Below are 19283 nucleotides of genomic sequence, written 5' to 3' on the forward strand. Positions count from 1 at the left end.
CGGTAACAAATTTCCTAATTAATTCCTCTATTCCATGGCCCTATTCCTTCACTCATTACTGGTATTTACTCCTTTCCATGGCTCTAACTATAGCTCAATGTTAGTGGGTTTTGGTGATATTAACAAAACTAGTACTAATATAAGTGTTCGTTTAACTTAGCAATGCAATTCTAAGTATTTTAAATAGTTGATGAGATGATATATCAATTTCAAGCGAATCTTGGTTCAAAACTATAACCGAACTATATATTAATTGTTTGATTCTATGAATTATGCGGGTTAGTTTGGTTCTCCAATTTCATAATCCGTTGGTAGTGGTTTGTTTTTTGGTTTGATCCAATCTAGTCTATGCTCACCCTTACCAGCTAGGCAAAATTACCTAGTCACTGATCGTTCGGCTATTTTGCCCAGGGCTTTGTTGAGGTTCTTTTTTTTTGGCATCAAAAAAGAACTTCATAGATTAATAAAGGTTCATTACAGCCAAAGTTCAAAAATACATAACAGCCAAACTACATAATAACTGAATACATCAAGCAAGAAAGAATACAACTTCCTAAAGAACAAAAAAGATCCACTGAGAACGCTATCCATTGTCGAACAGATAAGATATATCAACTTCCGAGTGGATCCTAGAAGATGCTGCACATTTCGCCAAAACATATGCTTGATGAGAACTGCTTCGATCGCAGAGAAACATACTGCATACATGGACTGACGGGGCTAGGAAACAGAAATCAAAAAACAGTGGAGCTGCAATTGCTGAAAATTCCTTAATGCTTCTCAACTTTGCCGTACGTCATAGGTATAATAGCTAAGAGTCCCATTTAATTCATTTTTTGCTCTTGCCCTAACATATTCTCATAAGTGAATAGATCGAGCTTTGAATTGCAAAACAAGAAGGGCATCGTGAGGGATTGTGCCTCAGCTCAAAATTTGTGGTGTAGGAGTGGGGTTCCGCTTTCAGTTCGGAGTTCTTTTCTTCTTCCTTTTGAGCATTGGGTTCATGTTAATTGTGCATCGATAGTGTTGCATTCTAGTGGGGTTCCTTGGTGTGTTATTTTCCCTCTTGCTCTTCGTTCTATTTGGCTTTCTAGGAATCGTTGTGTCTTTGGTTCTTCTGGCTCTAACCTTTGGCTTACGACTAGAAATGTTATTAACCTTGCCCTTGAATGGAGTTTTACGTGTAACCATGATTGTGATTCCCGTGGCAAAAGAACCGAATTAGTGGGATGGTCTCCTTCATTACAGGGGAGTTTCAAACTCAATACTGATGGTTCCTAATCCTATGATGTGAGCTTGAGAACTGGAAATGCAGGTGGCCTAATTCGTGACTGCCATGGCAGTTGGGTTGTAGGATTTCAAAGGAAAAATGTTGCAACCTTGTCCAGCACTGACATGGAGTGTTGGGCTCTTTCGAGACGGTTTGCAACTTGCATGGGAGCAGAATTTGCAGGGCATTAGTGTGGAAACAAATTCTATGACCTTAGTGCAACTCATTAGCAAGAAAGAGATGGATAGTCATGAGTTAAGTAATATTTTATCTGATTGCAGAGTGTTGTTGGATCGCCTTAAAACGAAGGTGCATCGTGTGTACCAGGAGGCCAATCAAAGTGCGGATGCCATTGCAGAAGCTAATTTTAGTAATATTTGTAATAGCCTTATTATTCAGTCGATTCTGAACTATATTAAATGTAAGGTGAGTTAAGCTCCCTAGGACTATGTATTCTGTTCTATCTATGCCAGTTAAATAAAAAAGAGAGAGAAGGGCATCCTATATTTGCTTATTGAATTGAATCTTGAGAATGGTTGACAAACAGAAGTGTTTATGTGCACAAACAATGTTAGACGGATCATGCACAGAATTTTTTGCGAAGTCCACCTTGTACTTTTGCATAGATGATTCGAACCGCTACCTTTTTTTAGAACTTTTTTTTATGGGTTTCTGTAAAAGATAAATTAAATCGGATATTGATAGGTGCTCTTTTGTAATTCGTAGGGCGAACCACTCAATTTCGCCGCATCAATTTTGAAAAAGCCCCTATCAATATTTGATTGAACAATTTTTTTAATAGAAATGCTATCAACACAGATAGTATGTGCACAGATTGTGCACATACAACTCCATGGGACCCATTACCGTGTCCCCAAAAACAATCCAAGCTGTTCATTAGCTTTAAAATGATTTTCTAAGTCATCACATAAAAAATCAGCTCAATCCGATTTTTTAATTACTTAATGTAATCATTCAAATTTTTGCTTATACTTTAGGATTTTGAAATCTCATTAAACATTTAGCCGATTGAATCAAACACTTAAAGGTATTGGATTGAACTGATTTTTTACATGATGAATTAGAAAGTCATTTTAAAGCTAATGAACGGCTTGGATTATTTTTGGGGACCCCGTAATAGACCCCACGGAATTGTATGTGCACCATTTGTGCACATACTATCTGTGTTGATAGCATTTCTGTTTTTTTAAAGAACCCATAAAAGTATAATAAAAAACATAAGTGGGTTAGATCATCTTTAGCGGACCCAAAGTGGGCCCGCAAAAAGATCGATGCATGACGTGTAATCTTGTTTGTGCAAGTAGACTTTTTGGTTGACAAATGGTAGGATTTGTGTTCCTTTTCCGGTAGCAGCTGGGGCATGAATTTTATTTTAGGCTCAGTTTTGATGACGGCAATCGAGAATCAAGAGATGTAATTTCTGATAATATGCTTCATGGATAATCTCATTCCAGCGTTTGTTTTAGCGCAGGGGTGTTAACTAGGAAAAAAAACCAAATCCTATTCAAGCGTTTGTTTAGTCATTGAAAGCATATGAATGAAATGAAGTTTTAACCTAAGTTTTCAAAACTGCCCTTTTGACATTGCATCATCATTTCTTCAAAAAATACAATTTTGAAATACAGGTTTTCTGCTAAATAAAAAAGTACGTTAAACTCATCACCCTACCCATGATTTGCGTCATTTTTTTGAGTTAATAATTTATCTTGATGTACATAACATAAAAAGTAAAAAAAATTTACCAAAGGCCCTTTATGATTAATCCAATGCGATGATCGATGCATTTGCTTAAGGACATTTGATACACATGGGTCCCTGGACATTTTTACATCATGCATCATGGACTATGGATGATGCTAAGAACATATTCCCCTTTTATATGTGTTGATTATGGAGGATGCTAAAATTTTGCATACTTCTCTAATTCTGCAGCAAGCTGTACATTGGAAACGGATACAGGAGGGAGAATCATTGAAAGTCAAGCGTGAAGCGCTAACAAGCAAGATGAAAAGAAACCGTGAAGCACTAGTGGTGGCGGACACTGCCCGCCAAACACCCCACCCCATCCCAAACTGTGCAAGTCTTTCATGTAAAACACTTTTTCATGTACAAATACTAACAAATTAAGGTAGACTAACCACAATAGCAAAGCTTAATATATATTAACATGTTGAGGAAGAACTGTCCCAAGATCGTAGGTGCAATCAGCCAGTATAAACCCTGAGACGGCTGCTAATCCGCTGGCGGCAAATGGGACAGTTAGACAATCTTGACCCACATTCTCTACAAGTCTGCAACAAACAAATTTGTTTATGACTCTGTATTGTCACAAGACAATTCAATGAATGCAAAAAGACAAAGTACGACGGTATTGGAGGTGCAACTCACCAAGTGTCCACAGCCAAATGCCATATCCTTCCCATTAGTCAAGCAAATGGGGCAGACCTTCGCTCGATTGAGAAACATAAAGAAACCAAACGTCAACTTCTAGAACAAAAAAACAAAAAAAGAAATGATTTGAAAAGTGTGGTCAGCCAAGCTGCCTATTTACAGTGACTTAAAATAAAAGAGAAGACGAGGAGAGTAAGTAAAAGAAAAACAAAGTCTTGCCACAAAACTTAGATGAATAACTGCCCCAAGGGGTTCAATCATTCAAACAGTTGATACGTTGCAATACTCTGGCTTGCTACTCTCCTCTAGTGCTTTCATATCTCTTTATACACCTTGACAAATTTTATGACGTTGACAAATTAAAGGAGGAAATATTGGACTGATCTGGTATCTATATTCCAGCTATATAGGTGTCGGACATAATTTGGAATACGCTCCCCCCAAGCCTTTTTTTTTGCATCCTCTCTTTTTTTTCTTGTCGACTGAGGCTCTTTATGCTTACAAGTACTTTTATCCAAGGGACTAGCAGCATTATGGTCCTTACCTGGCTTTGTTCGTCGCGCATCGGTGGTGATGAAAGGTTGCTTGGTTCACGAAACTGCAGCACTGAGGGGTGAGTGTATGGAACTGGAGGACGGCGTGGAACTATTTTCTTAGCTTTTCCTGTCACTCGTCTTTTGTCCAAACATAACACATGAGAGCATGAATACCAAATGCTATGGAAATGCTTGCATAATGATGCTTTTGGACACTTTGAAGCATAAGTTACTAATTATTGGGATAAGAGCTTCTGGAGAAAGCAAAGTATACCCATCCTAGAATAGAACCATGAACACCTAGGAGATATTATCATCAATGAAAACGATGGTTCACAAGCATAGCCTCCTCACTCATTTCAGGTACAGTCTTTGGTTGTCAGAAATAAAAATAAATATCAATCCAGGTACTCTGTAAGAACCAATGAATATTGCCGACCAAAACCCTTGGAATGACCCCAGTTTCATTTAGTTGCTCTATTTACATATAAAAATTTCACAATGAAGTACAAACAAGGTTAAATTATGCTCCTTACCCCAGAAGACCAAGTTCTAAGGCTGCTAGATATTGAAAGGGGATCTCCATTAGAGCAGCAAGAGCAAATGCTGTTTCTTTCTCTGATGGACTGGCATCTTTAGACATAATTGTGGTGAAGTTAACAAACTGCACAATTGAGCCAACCAAAAAGACAATGCTACATTTCAGCATATGATTAAGTAGCCTAAATATATGCAACATTGCTAAATGCTTCTAGGCTTGTACCTGAAAATTATCAAAATCACGAGTAGGGATCTTGTCATCAAATTTCTTCATGTCTTCCCAGGGTCCATCCCCAACGCCAACAAGAACAATTGATAGCGGATAAGAACTGGTCAAATCAAGTAGAAAGGAGGAGGAGGAGGAGGAAGAAGAGTACATGAATTTATCAGAATATAGTTTTAACTGGCCATTGAAGTGAACTTTGCAAGCTCAAGCCAAAACATCCAAGGCATAGTCAATTACTCAATTCTAATTCAACTCCGGAAGCAATAAATACATAAGAAAAAATAGAAGGACGATAACAATATTAACTGCCTTGATTGGTACTGTACAATAACAATGTTCTTGCTTCCAGATGATTAAACAATACATTGACCTATCCAAACTAGCGACAAAGGGATTGGACATGTTATGTTCCAACAAGACATTGACCTATCCAATGCACAAATTTCACCAGGTCGACTAAAAAACTACTTCTTTATTATGTATATACTGGCCTACGTTTCCTACATAACGGTATCAGTGATATGGCCATATATGGCCGATGTTGGACCATATGGATCATAACAGCAATTACGAAAGCAAATAACGGTATCGGAGGAACAAAAACCCGCTACTCGTATCAGCCTTTATCCAAAACCAGATGCTTCAAAAACATATTTAAGCAGAACAAAAATTGCTGCTATTCTCCAAATCTGAGAAGCGACAAAGTTTGTAGTTAATTGTGCTTGTCAGGTATTTAAGTCTCACCTATGTCATTATCAACGTAGCAGGTATTTTAACTCCTTGTATTCTAGTAGCTTTGATACGTACACAAACTTGAAGTATCAAGATACGAAGAGTTAGATACCAGGATTGCCAATCATAGCATTCAAAAAGTTACGGAGGAAAGCACAGGCCAAATCAACCCGCTCTCTGACATTACCGTATCCGAAGTTTGAGATCCAAGTGCACCAGATGAAGGTACCAAGTAAAACTTCAGCTGATATCAAAGTCCTATACAGTGTGCTAATTGACATTCTAATGGCCTTGATAACTGATAACTCTACCTTAACCTTGACCCAAGCCATTGCTACATCTTTCTTGACAAGTAGTGCCCTTACCACATTAACAATATGCACTGACTTGATTCAACACAAACAATAACAACTAGCACTGATGACAAAGTCGAAGCCTTTAAAACAAGATCTAAAGGGACTAGAAAGTAGTTGATGTTGAAATACCTTGCATATACAATAGAATTAATTGTTTTGTCCTCTTGTGGGCTGAGTTCCCCATCACCTGTGTTGACGCTTCTTGTAACCTTAATGCACATAAATAATGTTTGGGAGGCCAACTGAGTGAGTGTGTTTGTGCCTTTGCTTGAGTATTAGAGAGAGGGTGTGTAAAAGTAACCTGGCCATCTGCTACGATAACCAAAATATGGTACTGCCCACCACTTTTCTCCACAATGTCTACTGCAGCCTCTACAACTGGTGCATAAGATGTTGGCCCTTACATACAATCAGGTTATTATCTGTCAAGTTCCTTGAGATACAAAACATAGTAGGGATGGTATGCTTTGATCAGAAAAACCTATGGGTTAACTAGAAAAGCAGTATGGTCTACAAAAGGCCAATAGAATACTCAGACCACATCGGTTCAGATATAAAAGGAACAAGACACCAACCTGACAGTCGCAAGTTTGGAACAATCTTCTTATAGCAGGCTAAGACTTCTTCAAAACCATGGCAAGGGGAATGATCATTGTGAAAGCTAAACACTTCTTGATCATGGGTAGTAGCTATCAAGCAAAAAAGTACAAGGAATTCAAGACTTTTTAGTGATCCAGAAAGCATTCAGAGTAATATTATTCAAATCCTCGGATATCACAACTTACAATCGCCAAACCCAAAACAGGGAATCAAGTTGTCTTCATCAAAGGGAGCCAAAGTCTTTCCAATGATAGAAATGGCCTTCTCATATGGATTAGGTGTACCACCAATATCATGCAGACTCCTGTTGTTGAATGAGACTTTGCCTTCAGTGATAATGTCAATGTATTAGCTATCAACATACATAAATTCAATACCAAATCTTTCTGGAGAACATAACATGATCACAAGGCAAATGATAGTTGTTAAACCAAATAAAAACTCAAAGGTAGAGCAACCATTGGTGTCAAGCCAATGAATCATGATCAACAATGAAAAGGCCATGTTAGTGTGTAAAACTTAAGTACACATGTTATCCACCCGTACAAACCTGTCCACTCATTACTTTTCGTAAAATCTATTCCAAGAATAAGATTCGATGACTCAAGGCCTGATTCTCTCAAGGCAGCGGTAACCTGAAATAGGAAAAGCATGTCCTTAATTTATAAATACTTGTGTAATTCGGTGAAAGTTTTGATACAGCCAAAAGTCTTATAAACGGGTGAAGCAACATTTCAGCAGTCTATTTAGGGGCTGTTTGATAAAACTGAAAGCTGAAAAGTTAAGTACTGAAGTCTGAAAGCTGAATGCTGAATTTTTTAAGCTGAAGAGCTGTTTGATAAACATATTAAGCACTCAATTAAAATTAATGAATTAATTTTAGTTCTAATTCTCTTTAATTTTGGTGATTGTGGTGGTGGGGGTGATGAAATGGTAGTGGTGAGGGTGGTGGTGGGATGGTGGCGGTGGTGTGATAGTGACGGTGGAATGATGGTGGTGCAGTGGTGGCATTGTGGTGGTGGTGGTGGCGGTGGCGACGGCATGGTAGGGGTGGTGTGGTAGTGGTGGTGGTGGAGTGTACCAGTGGTGGGTGGTAATGGTTGTGGTATCGTGGCAGTGGTGGTGAAGTGATGGTGGTGAGGGGTGGAGTGGAGTGGAGTAGTGGTGGTGGTAATGTTTGTGGTAGTTGTAGCGTTGTGGTGGTGGTAGTGGAGTGGTGGTGGTGGTGGTGGTGGTGGTGGAGCGGTGATGGTGGTGGTGGTGGTGGAGCGGTGATGGTGGTGGTGTTGGTGGAGTGATGGTGGTTATGGTGGTAATAGTTGTGGTGGTGGTAGCATGGTAGTGTAGTGATGGTTGTGGTGGTGGTAGCGTGGTAGTGTGGTAATGGTGGTGGTGGTGGTGACGGCGTGGTAGTAGTGGTGGGTGGTAATGGTTGTGGTGGTGGTGAAGTGATGGCGGTGGGGGTGGAATGGAATGGACTAGTGGTGGTGGTGGTAATAGTTGTGGTAGTGGTAACGTCATGGTGGTGATAGTGTAGTAGTGGTGGTGGTGGCGGTGGCGGTGGCGGCGGCGGTGGTGGTTGTGGTGGTGGTAGCGTGGTAGTGGAATAGTGATGGTTGTGGTGGTGGTAGCGTGGTAGTGGAGTAGTGATGGTGGTGGTGGGGGTGGAAGTGGTGGTGATGTAGTGGTGGTTGAGTGATGACGGTGGTAGTGGTGGTGGTGGTGGTGGTGCTGGTTGAATGCAAGCATATAAGAATTCAGCCAGAATTAAGTAGCTCAAAGCTACTTAATTTTTAAACTTTTTACACTATATTTTAAGTGGCACTTAATCTGTTAAGAAATGTAAAATATGGTTATCAAACCTACTTAATCACTTATTACTTAATTGTTTCAATTTTAAGTGCTGAATATGGGATATCAAACAACCCTTTAGCCTTTGGGGATTTCTAATACACAATGGCAATGATTTTGGTAACAGCCACAACAACATCCTAAGTTAAGACAAAAGTGGTGCAAAAACAAACAAATAAATTATAACATGAAAGATCACTGGTATACACGTATGATGTTGTCATCGGATTTATTGTCGTCATCATGAACGATAGTGTAGCTCCTTCTCGTAGCAGAAGCCTATTTGTAGAAAGTAAAAGCAGGGGAAAAGTCATCCAGCTAGCCCTACATTGATGATCAAGATCCATTCTTGACATCCCTAACCAGAGCTCATCCCATCTGTTAATGCCTAATGTTCTCAGGTCTTACGTATATTTTTCCTCCTTTCTGTTTTTGTAATTAGGTTTGCTGAAATTTCATCATTCTTTTTCCACCTTTTTGTGGATTCACAGAAAAGATACAATATGTACATATAGGACCACGATAACCAGATAGGAGGTGATACTAAGGGGCAGCCACACAAGAGGTGAAGAAATTTGGCAAATGAGAGGGACGGGATGGTGGGGGAGCATCTTGACTTCTATCTCCATAACTCAACCATCTAAAGAAAGACTTACAAACCACAAAGCCACAAAAAAAGGAGAGATGGCAATGAGTGGAGAAACCGCTCAAGCTTATACACAAGTTTTGGAGTTAATAATTACTCCCTCCGTCCCAATTTGCTTGCCTCTTTTGGGGAAGCAAGTTTTTATGAGGAGAATGATGGGAAATATAATTGGTATTGACTTTTCCAATTAGCCCGTACTTTATGCTTTGTTGACATGACCATTAATGTATAAAAGAAAAAGTGAAAGAGTAATGTTGCACAACTTTTTATGTTGACTTTTCAAAAGGGTTAAATATATACTTGCCCCCTAAACTATTCCGAAAATTTTTACTTCCCCCTTCAACTACCAATTGAACACTCTTGCCCCTTCAACTAAAAAAATGTTACGCAGTCAGGACAATCTCTCCATTCCGTCCAAACCATGGACGGAAAACTTAACACCCAACCCAACTCTTCTTTTTTTGGCGCCAACAGAAGGATACATGAGTCATTTACTCCCAAACCTACTCAATCCATGTTTTTCTCACTTGAGCCGCAAACCCTAATTCCTCAACTCTTCAACTCACGACTGGATTACTCCTGAATCAAAGAGAGAGAGAGAGAAGAGAGAGAGAGCGTGCTCCATTGCGCACGACTGGAATGGCGTGGATTTTGAGAGCACCAAATGGATTCAAACTGAAATGTAAGTCGATTTTCTTTTATTGAATCTGAGTTTTTTTATTGCAACTGACCCACTTTGTATAAAATATTCTACTCGCTATATCTAATCCTAGCCTTTACAAATTAAAATATGGGTTTGCAAAGTGATAAACGTGGTTTGTTGTTGTCAAAGGGGCAAGTATACCCTACCAGTTTTGGCGTTTTTCATTTTTTAAAGTATAAAGTGGTCCTATTTTGTATGTTTCTGTATGTCGGTTTTGTTTGGTGAATACAAGACCAATTTTTTTTTTTTTTATACTTGCCCCTTCAACTATCCAATTTCTTTGTTTGGTCAACATAAACTGGTTGTTTATTTCTTTTTTGTTTTGTTTATGACATAATTTTGCAGATTCCAGTCCTGAGTATTTTACTATTAAGTTAAATCATGATGGAAATTTAGTTAAGGAAGATATGATGGAGTATTATGTAAGTGGTACTGTGAACTACTTTGACTTTTGTGATAACGATAGAATTTCTAGAACTGAGTTGCGAGCAATGTGTAAGGAAGTTGGTTACGTGGAAGAAGAGTCTTTGTCCTACAGGGTTTGTCATTTAGATGGGAAATGGGTTTTTAACATTATCAAAACAGATAGTGATGTTACAAGCATGGTTCAATCCCTTAATAATGACTTGTTGGAATTGTACTTAGTTAATAGTCATTTGGAGGGGTCCACTAGTGTTGAACACAATAAATATGTGGATGTGGAGGATGGCCTACTAGATATTGACATCACCAGTTGGGAATGGGATTGTGGCTCATTTTCTCAGGATAATTATACTTGTCTGGATTTGTCAACTCACATACCTTCCACTAGACAAAACCCACCACCCGCCAAAGAACCACCTCCCACCAATGAACCACAACCCACCTCTAGACAAAACCAACCAACCACCACAAGAAGAAGAAGAAGAAGACATCTTGACCATGACTCTAATTCAAAATCTGATTTTGATTTTGATGTCTTTATAGACACTGATTATGAACTCAGTGAAGATGATGATGCCTTGTTTGATGCCAATGTGGATAAAGAAATAGAGTGGACTGGTGTGAGGCAGAAAAGGGTTGTTAAAAGTGATATCCTCCATGATTGTTTGTCTAAAACGGAGTCTGAGGAGAGGGATTCCTCAGATGGTTTCATGAGTTTTGACTCAGCTTCTTCTGATGAAGACGGGAAAAAAAAGGCAAAGTTTAGGAAATACAGGCCTGTATTGGGGAAGGTACAACCTATTATAGAGGAAAAAATGATTTTTAAGAATAGGGCTCAATGTGTAGAAGCAATCAGGCAACATGCAATTGTCAATGGAAAAGAAATTACATTTGAAAAGAATGACACGGACAGAGTTAGAGCTCATTGTGCTACTAATTGCCCATGGAAGATACTAGCCTCAAGCATCACAACTGATAGGATAGCCCTTCAGGTTAAGACATATAACCCCAACCATGATTGTGGCTGGATGCGGACTAACAAGCTACTGAATTCAAGTTGGTTGGCAAACACTTATTTTAAGGAGTTCAAGATCAAGCCCTCATGGCCTCTCACTGAAATTGTGGAACAAGTAATGGGGGATTTTAATGTGAAAATATCATCAGGGATGGCATTCAATGCTAGGAGGAAGGCAACAAAGAAAATGGAGGGTTCTTATGTTGAGCAATATGGGAAGTTATGGGATTATTGTGGAGAGATGGTTAGAACAAATCCAGGGACCTCTGTATACCTGCATTTTAAGAAAGATATGGATGGAATAACCACTGATAAGTTTGAAAGGATGTACATTTGCTGGGCTGCATTAAAGAAGGGGTTCATTGAGGGTTGTAGGCCTATCATTGGAGTAGATGGTTGTCATTTGAAAGGCCCCCATGGTGGGCAATTGTTGGCAGCAGTTGCCATAGATGGGAATAACCAGATATATCCAGTGGCTTATGCAATGGTTGAGGTTGAAGATGAGGCAAGTTGGAGTTGGTTCTTGGAGCATTTGAAGAATGATCTTGAGATACCAAATGAACCAACATTCACAATCATTTCAGATAAACAAAAGGTAAATTTCAGTTCCAATATTTTTGTTACTCTAATTTCCATTTGTATTCAATCTTTCTATTCTCCTATTGCTTTTTTGCTGCTGTAAATGGATCTTACTCTGTTTCTTGCAGGGGCTGATCAATGCAATCAGTAACTTGTTGCCTGTGTGGAACACAGACATAGTGTTAGGCATCTACACAGCAATATGAAGAGAGCTGGCTATACCGGTCAAGCAGTTAAAGATAGGTTGTGGAGTCTTGCTAGAGCTACCTATATAGGGAGGTTTAAAAGCCTAATGGAAGAGTTCAAGAAAGAGGATGGGGCAGCATTCAAGTGGCTTGCTAAGCATGATGCCCACCACTGGTCTAGGTCTCATTTCAGTGAGGCTCCCAAATGTGACATACTCTTGAATAACCTATGTGAGTCTTTTAATGCTGCCATACTAGATGCTAGGGATAAGCCAATACTAACCATGCTAGAGAGGATTAGGATTTATTTGACAAGGCATTTAGTGAGGAGGAGGGCTTCTGTGGAGAAATGGCCTGGTCAGATAGGTCCAAAGATAGTGAAGTTATTGGACAAGAACATTGCACTGTGCCAAGAGTACATTGTTGTCTTAACTGGGGACAACCAATTTGAAGCTAGGGGTTTTTCTGGGAACAACCAGTTCTGCATTGACATGAATGGCCAAACATGCTCTTGTAGAAGATGGGAGTTGACAGGTATTCTTTTTCCATTTTAAGTTACATTTTCAATTACATTTATTCATGCTCTTCTAATCAAACTCATTACATGTTTGACAGGCATCCCTTGTGCACATGCACCTGCTATCTTTAGGGAATCAAAACAGAAAGTTCAAGGCATTGTGCATGACTACTACCAGAAGCAAGCATACACCAACACCTACAAGCATGTGATATACCCCATGAATGAAATGGATAGGTGGGAGAAGACAGATAAACCGCCAATTCAGCCACCACATTACACTAGAAAGTCTGGGAGACCCAAGAAATGCAGGAGGAGGGAAGCAGATGAGCCACCTGCTCAAAGTGAAGATGGAACCAAGAAAATGAGGAGGTATCTTAAGAAATTGAGTTGTAGAAGATGTGGGGAAAAAGGGCACAATGTGAGGACTTGCCCATCTGGTAAAAAGGGAGGTGCAACCAAAGAAAAGCAATGTGAAGATGGAACCAAAGAAAAGCAATGCAGTCAGGTAATCACACAACCAACATTCAGTCAGCCATCACAGCCCACACCCACAATCACAAGAGGTCCGAAGGCCCCAACTAAAAGGGGAGGTTTCCGTTAAGTTTCTATCTTTAAATGTCTTTATCTAAGTTTAAGACCAAATTTTATCTACTATTATGGTGTTTTGTATTGCCCTGGCTTTTGGTGCCTTGTTTGGCATGGTTATTGATGGTTCTTTTGCTTTTGTGATGGCTATTGATGCCTTTTTTGGCTTGTGCACTGTTAGGGCTGAACCTAAGGAGAAAGACTTGTTCTGTTAATGGAGACATTTGTTGGTACTGTTATGCCTTGTTCTGCTTTTGTGGTTGTTGCTACTGGTAATGCCCTTTTCTTTTCTTTTTTTGGCAATTGTAGAGAAGAATGCATGCTTGTGATTGTGCTGCATTTTTACATTTTCAGATGCTATGATTGTTGTGACCAAAGAAAAGAATGCATTTGCTATGATTGTCATTGTATTTGTACAAGCGGAGGAAATTGCGGAAGAAATCCTCACTGCTGTCTGCCTCTCATTATGATGTGTGTGTGTGAGAGAGAGATGAACAGAGTGAGTGAGTTGGAGAGAGAGAGAGAGAGAGGGGGAGGGAGGGAACAGAGTCAGAGTTATGGTAGACCAGATTGTGAGAGAGAGGAAGAAGAGAATAGATACATATACATATATGGTAGGCAAAAGACATTTATATCCTTCAACTAACCCACTTAGGGAGAGGGGATCAAGTGTTCCGTCCAAAAGGAAGAGATTGTCCTGACTGTGTAACATTTTTTAAGTTGAAGGGGCAAGGGTGTTCAATTGGTAGTTGAAAGGGGAAGTAAAAAATTTCGGAATAGTTTAAGGGGCAAGTATATATTTAACCGTTTTGAAAATGGACATTCAATTTCGGACATCCATAAAAGGAAAGGACCAGCAATTTAGCAATTTGGGACGGAGGGAGGGAACAATTTCTAACACATCCTCACTCAATGAGACTTGCACGTGAAGAAGAAAATAATTTAATCCACAATACAAGGACCACAGCAAAACAAATGCATTATGACATAAACAATGTTGCCCAAATTCTCCAAAGTCTAACTAAAACCATATTAGATTGTAATCCTTTGTGTTGGTGGTAGGGATGACTGTACCATGGTTTGAGCAGTTCAAGGGAACCTACACTTATATTTTTCTTTTCCTATAATTTGTTTTTTCTTTAGTATTGTCAGCACTGGGACACTCACATCGAACCAAAGTAAATAAAAGTCCAAATATAAAATTTGTTTGTAAGCCCAACAAAATAAAATAAACCCAGCCCATATTTTTTTTTTATAAATTGAGATGGTGATCAAAATACGAGATTCTTTCATAGAATGGCAAATGCTCGGAGGAGGTGTAACTTTATGGCACTGGTCAGGGTGGGGGATTCCATCTTTGATAGGGAGGAGGACACTAATATGGAGGTGACGGATTTTTATGCTGGTTTGGGGAGGAGGAAGATTGAAGACCCATGGTGGACAGGATGGTGTTTGACAATATCTCAGATAAGGCTGTTGCGTGGTTGGAGAGGGCTTTTTCAGACGAAGAGGTGGTGGCTGCACTCTGTGGGCAGCGTGCTCGGAAAAAAGGGCGGATCGATGAGCGCGTTTTTTTGACAGACGAGCGCTCAATTCAGAGTCGCCACTTGGGTTTGAAGGTCCGACACCCAAGGCATCGAACTTGAAACGCTAGCTGCGCTGTTTGATTTTTGAAAAAGGTGAAGGCACCCGTCCGTCATAACCATATCTGGATTCGGGAGCCAGGTTACGAGAGGGGAAGGGTTTTAAGGCACCCCTCTCGCCTAATCCGGAGATTGGTCTCTACTTAAGCATTTGCAAAAACGTTTACGATTCTGTTTGATTAATCAATTCTTTAGCCAATTAGGGCGGGGGAACAGTTTAATGGGGATTAAAGCTGTAACAGTTTGCAGGATGTGATAGAGAGCATGCATGGATGAAATATTGAAAAATAAATGAGATAAAATCCAAAACTGCGACCGGATATCAAACCAGTGTGCCTTTGTATGAATTTGACACAAACAATGGCCAACTTACATGCATGGATCTACGTGCATGCAAGCCCACCATCGTGAGACAGACCCATACAATCGCACGCGGGTTGACATCCGTCCAACAGGTTGAGTTTTATCCCCTTCTGGGCTCTGGAAGGACCAGTGCACACTCAGGACAAACCAAGCAGTCTATATAGCAGTTGATAAACAGTTAATATACAATTTAAAGGCTGAAAAAGCCCTACAATTTAACAAAACACCCCATAAACAATGTGGGGACAAAATAATGGCCTAAAGCCAAGCTACCCGTGCAAGGCCAGCCACAGGTCAGAGGCAGTCCGGCGCGCGATGGTGGCAATCCAGTGTGCGATTGACTCAATCTGGCGTGCGATTGTCGCGCCCTGGCGCAACCAGACCAGTGCTTGGTTTGCATGTTTCTGGGTTCTGGAACAAGTCCAGAATGATCCCAAGGGTACCCCATAGCAGCAGATATGCATATTGAACTAAGACTAACAGTTTATACTAAGGAAAGTAGTACACTGGTTATTATCATGCTTACAGTATTCTATATGTAAGTAAATACATAAAACAGTAGAAAACCAATCCCCACGTGGACCATTACACACAGCCACAGAGTGTCACGCGCGTATATGGGTCCATCGCGCGCTGGTTCCTACCACGACGATTTTTGAAACATTGCCAGCTTTAGAACCAGGACTAGTATTGATTACCAACCTTGGTCCGGCCAGCCCCCCTCAGGGATCAGAACAGAAAATAGTAGGTATGTTATACCTAAATTGAGTTTGAACGGATGATTGAGGTGTTTGAAAAGGTTGAGATGGAAGAACAAACTTTGTTCTTAGATGTTTGTTGTTTGGCTTTGGAACCCAAGGTGTATGGGTATTTTAACCCTTCAATTTTTTGGAACCCAAGGTGTATATTTTTCTAACCCAAGATGTATGAATTTTTTTAACCTTTTGAAAGAGAAACAAAGGGAGATATATATAGGAGAAGAAGGAAGTGAATCTGGTTGGTGCAAGGAAAGCAACTCAGCCAGTCCACGAGGCTGGTTGAGGTTTACTTGGTGGTTAAGCTTAGCAGCTGATAAAGGTGATGGGGACAGCTTGGACCGTCGCGCGAGGGAATCAGTCTGGTGCGCGATGATCAACGATCAAGCTTTGACTGTTGACCACCACCTGGCAGTTTGACCAGCGCGCGCGGGAGTCAGTCTGGCGCGCGATGGTCGTGGAACAGCGCGCGCGTTTACCACCTACTCACGCGTTGGTCAACAATCAAGCTTTGACCATTGACCAACACCTGTCAAGTTAATCTGCGCGCGCCAGTAAGGTTTTTGGCTTTTGAAGTGGCTTAGGCTAGGTTAGGTTCAAGGGTTTTGCAAACACTCGACATGCCTGGGGTGTTCTTGATCCAATTCATCATCAGAGAATCAAAAACCAAAAGTAAACTAATTTGGAAGCCCAGATTGGGGTGTCTACACACTCAAGTCTATGATTGGAGATAAGGCTCCAGGTCAGGATGAAACCCAACCCAATAAATTTTGCAACCTAAAATTCTTTTTTTCGCTTTTGGGTAAAACAAAAGAAATCCAGTCTTGTCTCTTCCTCTCACATTGGAATAAAATTGCTTATTGGCCACAACACTCCAGAGCACGGCATGGGGTATGAGAAGGTACCGATTCTAAAACAATTTGGACTATTATTTTGTGAAAGAATCTAACTAGTACGTATTTTCCTTTCCTCAGATTTTTTATTTATGAGAGATAGATAATATCCATCTTCAAGTTACAGTTTAAGACGCTATGTTTTTAGGGCTGCAAACGATCCGAGCCGCTCGCGAGCGGCTCGGAGCTCGGCTCGACAACGGCTCGACTCGGCTCGGTTCGAGACACAAACGAACGAGCTCGAGCTCGAGTCCTGGGCTCGTTTCGTAAACGAGCCGAGCTCGAGCTAGTCGAAACTCGGCTCGAATTGGCTCGCGAGCTCAATTATATTATATATATTTATATTTAAATATATATATATATATATTTTTTACATATTTATATTTATTTATATATATATTTATATATATTTGTTTCATAAACGAGCTGAACGAGCCGAGCTCGAGCTCTGTAAATACTTCTCGAGCTGGAGTTCTGCAGCTCGTCACGAGCTCGAGCTCCAACTAAATTTTTGGCGAGCCGAGCTCGAACACTCTAAAACTCGGCTCGGCTCGGCTCGGCTCGTTTGCAGCCCTATATGTTTTTATCGCCTCCAAACTAAAATTATGGGGTGGTCAGTGTGGCTAACAATAAAATAACGACTTCCAACTAGCCGTTCATGAGGCGGATCAAATCAAGATTCAATTGTAATTATTGATCATAATAATAGTAAAAGGGAGCTTACAACAACACAAGCGTGCATGTAATGATGTAAAGATGTTTAAATTAAGTATAAACAATGAGAGAGAGAGAGAGAGAGAGAGAGAGAGAGAGAGAGAGAGGCATAATTAAGACGAAAGAATGGGTACCTGATCGAGGGTAGAGTAGTGGTCGGGTATGAAGTCGTACTTGCTGTTCTTCTTCTTCTTATTATTAATTGCAGCTCTACTGGAGGACTGAGGTAGAGCTCGACTCTCAGCTGGTGCAGAATGGAACGGGGCCGATGACGACGACGTTGACCTTTCCTCGACAGACATGGTTGGGCGGTACAAACTTCTTCCACTTCTTACTCCACCGACGCTGCTGCTGCTCCTACTGCTGCTGTTATCAGAATCCCTGCGGTTCTGCCTCCGTAATTGTAACATATTTCCCATTTCATCTTCTTCCTGTTCCTAAATGATGGAGTATAAAACCTAGTAATTGTACACGAAGATGAAGAAACCCTAATAAAGATGATGGAATCAAAAGATGGAGTAACAAATACTCCTAAATCAAAGAAAGAAACGTCCCTAATAAAAGTAGATGCCCCTACTTTTAGAATTACGCTCCCCTCCACTACATTATCGGACAAATTTTTCATGTATCTAACATTCCTCTATTGTAAATCTACCAGAGAAAGGAGATTACTGCTGCCAAAAATTGTACTATCGAATATAGAGAGTTGTATCAACCGTTCACATTTGCGGACAACAAAATTGACAAATTTTTCATGTATCTAACATTCCTCTATTGTAAATCTACCAGAGAAAGGAGATTACTGCTGCCAAAAATTGTACTATCGAATATAGAGAGTTGTATCAACCGTTCACATTTGCGGACAACAAAATTGACGGTTAAAATAAAAGAATTGTGTGCAAATTTGAAAGAAACCGAAAAGACCACGGAATCAAGAGATTCTACATCGAGTGAAGCAACGTTGCTTATAAAAGTAGATGCCCTACCTTTAGTATGGGAAATTATTATTGCTCGTGGAGCACACTGTAACATAACGCCCTAGATGAAGCATGACAGTGTTCCAAGAGTGATTTGAACAATCACTTTTTAGAGACGCTCTCTCTAATTTTTGGTTGTTGCGAGTCTACAACAAATCCATAACAATGATTTATATTGTTCATATTATAAAACTCACAAAGTATATCCTTATCAAAATAAATTATCTCGATCGAAGATAGAGTTATGTTAATCGTTCACATTTGCGAATGACAAAAATAACCCTTAAAATGTAGCAATCAATTTGTTGCTTATTTTGTTTGACACTTGCACACCTGTTGATGACAAAAATAACCCTTTAAATGAAGTCAAATGTAGTTAGTGAGTTTGGGAATAACTATAATTTTTGAGAGATAACAATAAATTGTAGGTGTCATAGCACACGGTAGAACATACTCTTTTTGTCCCTAAGAGCATCTCCAATCGGAGATGTCAAATTTTTTTTGAAAGTTTATGTGGCATTTTGACATCCAGTAATGCTACACACACAGCATTTATGCACAGATTTTGTGCACAGATTTGTTGTGGGACCCACTACGGATCCCACACAAATAATTCGAGCCGTTCATGAAATGTAAAACATTTTTTCAAGGGCCTCCGCGAAAAATCAGCTCAATCCGATACCTATAAGTGCTTGATTTAATCATCTAACTTTTCATTATCCTGAAATTCGAATGAAAAGTTAAATGATTGAATCGAGC

General features: G+C 39.9%; 3 protein-coding genes across 6 annotated transcripts; 2 read left to right on the plus strand and 1 right to left on the minus strand.

The window, feature by feature from the left end:
* Positions 1-3179: 3179 nt before the first annotated feature.
* LOC131329342 (E3 ubiquitin-protein ligase RGLG4) lies at positions 3180-18467 on the minus strand. 4 transcript variants are annotated; one of them, XM_058362431.1, is made up of 12 exons: positions 18125-18292; positions 17682-18005; positions 7223-7307; positions 6858-6998; positions 6648-6761; positions 6374-6471; positions 6202-6281; positions 4982-5087; positions 4755-4882; positions 4227-4356; positions 3680-3736; positions 3180-3582 (listed from the first exon to the last, which is right to left on the minus strand). In XM_058362431.1, the coding sequence occupies exons 2-12, from the start codon at positions 17964-17966 to the stop codon at positions 3496-3498; spliced, it is 1311 nt and encodes a 436-aa protein (XP_058218414.1). In that variant the 5' UTR covers positions 17967-18005; positions 18125-18292; the 3' UTR covers positions 3180-3495. The 4 variants fall into 4 exon arrangements, with proteins under 4 accessions (XP_058218414.1, XP_058218415.1, XP_058218413.1 ...); XM_058362432.1 differs by having other exon boundaries at positions 6374-6450; positions 17682-18466; XM_058362430.1 differs by having other exon boundaries at positions 17682-18460.
* On the plus strand, positions 9735-12802 carry LOC131329341 (uncharacterized). The gene is made up of 4 exons (XM_058362429.1): positions 9735-9851; positions 10218-11905; positions 12018-12305; positions 12690-12802. The coding sequence occupies exons 1-3, from the start codon at positions 9809-9811 to the stop codon at positions 12093-12095; spliced, it is 1809 nt and encodes a 602-aa protein (XP_058218412.1). The 5' UTR covers positions 9735-9808; the 3' UTR covers positions 12096-12305; positions 12690-12802.
* On the plus strand, positions 12471-13350 carry LOC131329344 (uncharacterized). Its single transcript, XM_058362435.1, has 2 exons — positions 12471-12608; positions 12724-13350. Exons 1-2 carry the CDS (start codon positions 12595-12597, stop codon positions 13193-13195), a joined length of 486 nt encoding a protein of 161 aa, XP_058218418.1. The 5' UTR covers positions 12471-12594; the 3' UTR covers positions 13196-13350.
* Positions 18468-19283: the final 816 nt, after the last annotated feature.

The sequence above is a fragment of the Rhododendron vialii genome, chromosome 6a (assembly GCF_030253575.1).
Source record: "Rhododendron vialii isolate Sample 1 chromosome 6a, ASM3025357v1".
NCBI classification, from domain to species: domain Eukaryota; kingdom Viridiplantae; phylum Streptophyta; class Magnoliopsida; order Ericales; family Ericaceae; genus Rhododendron; species Rhododendron vialii.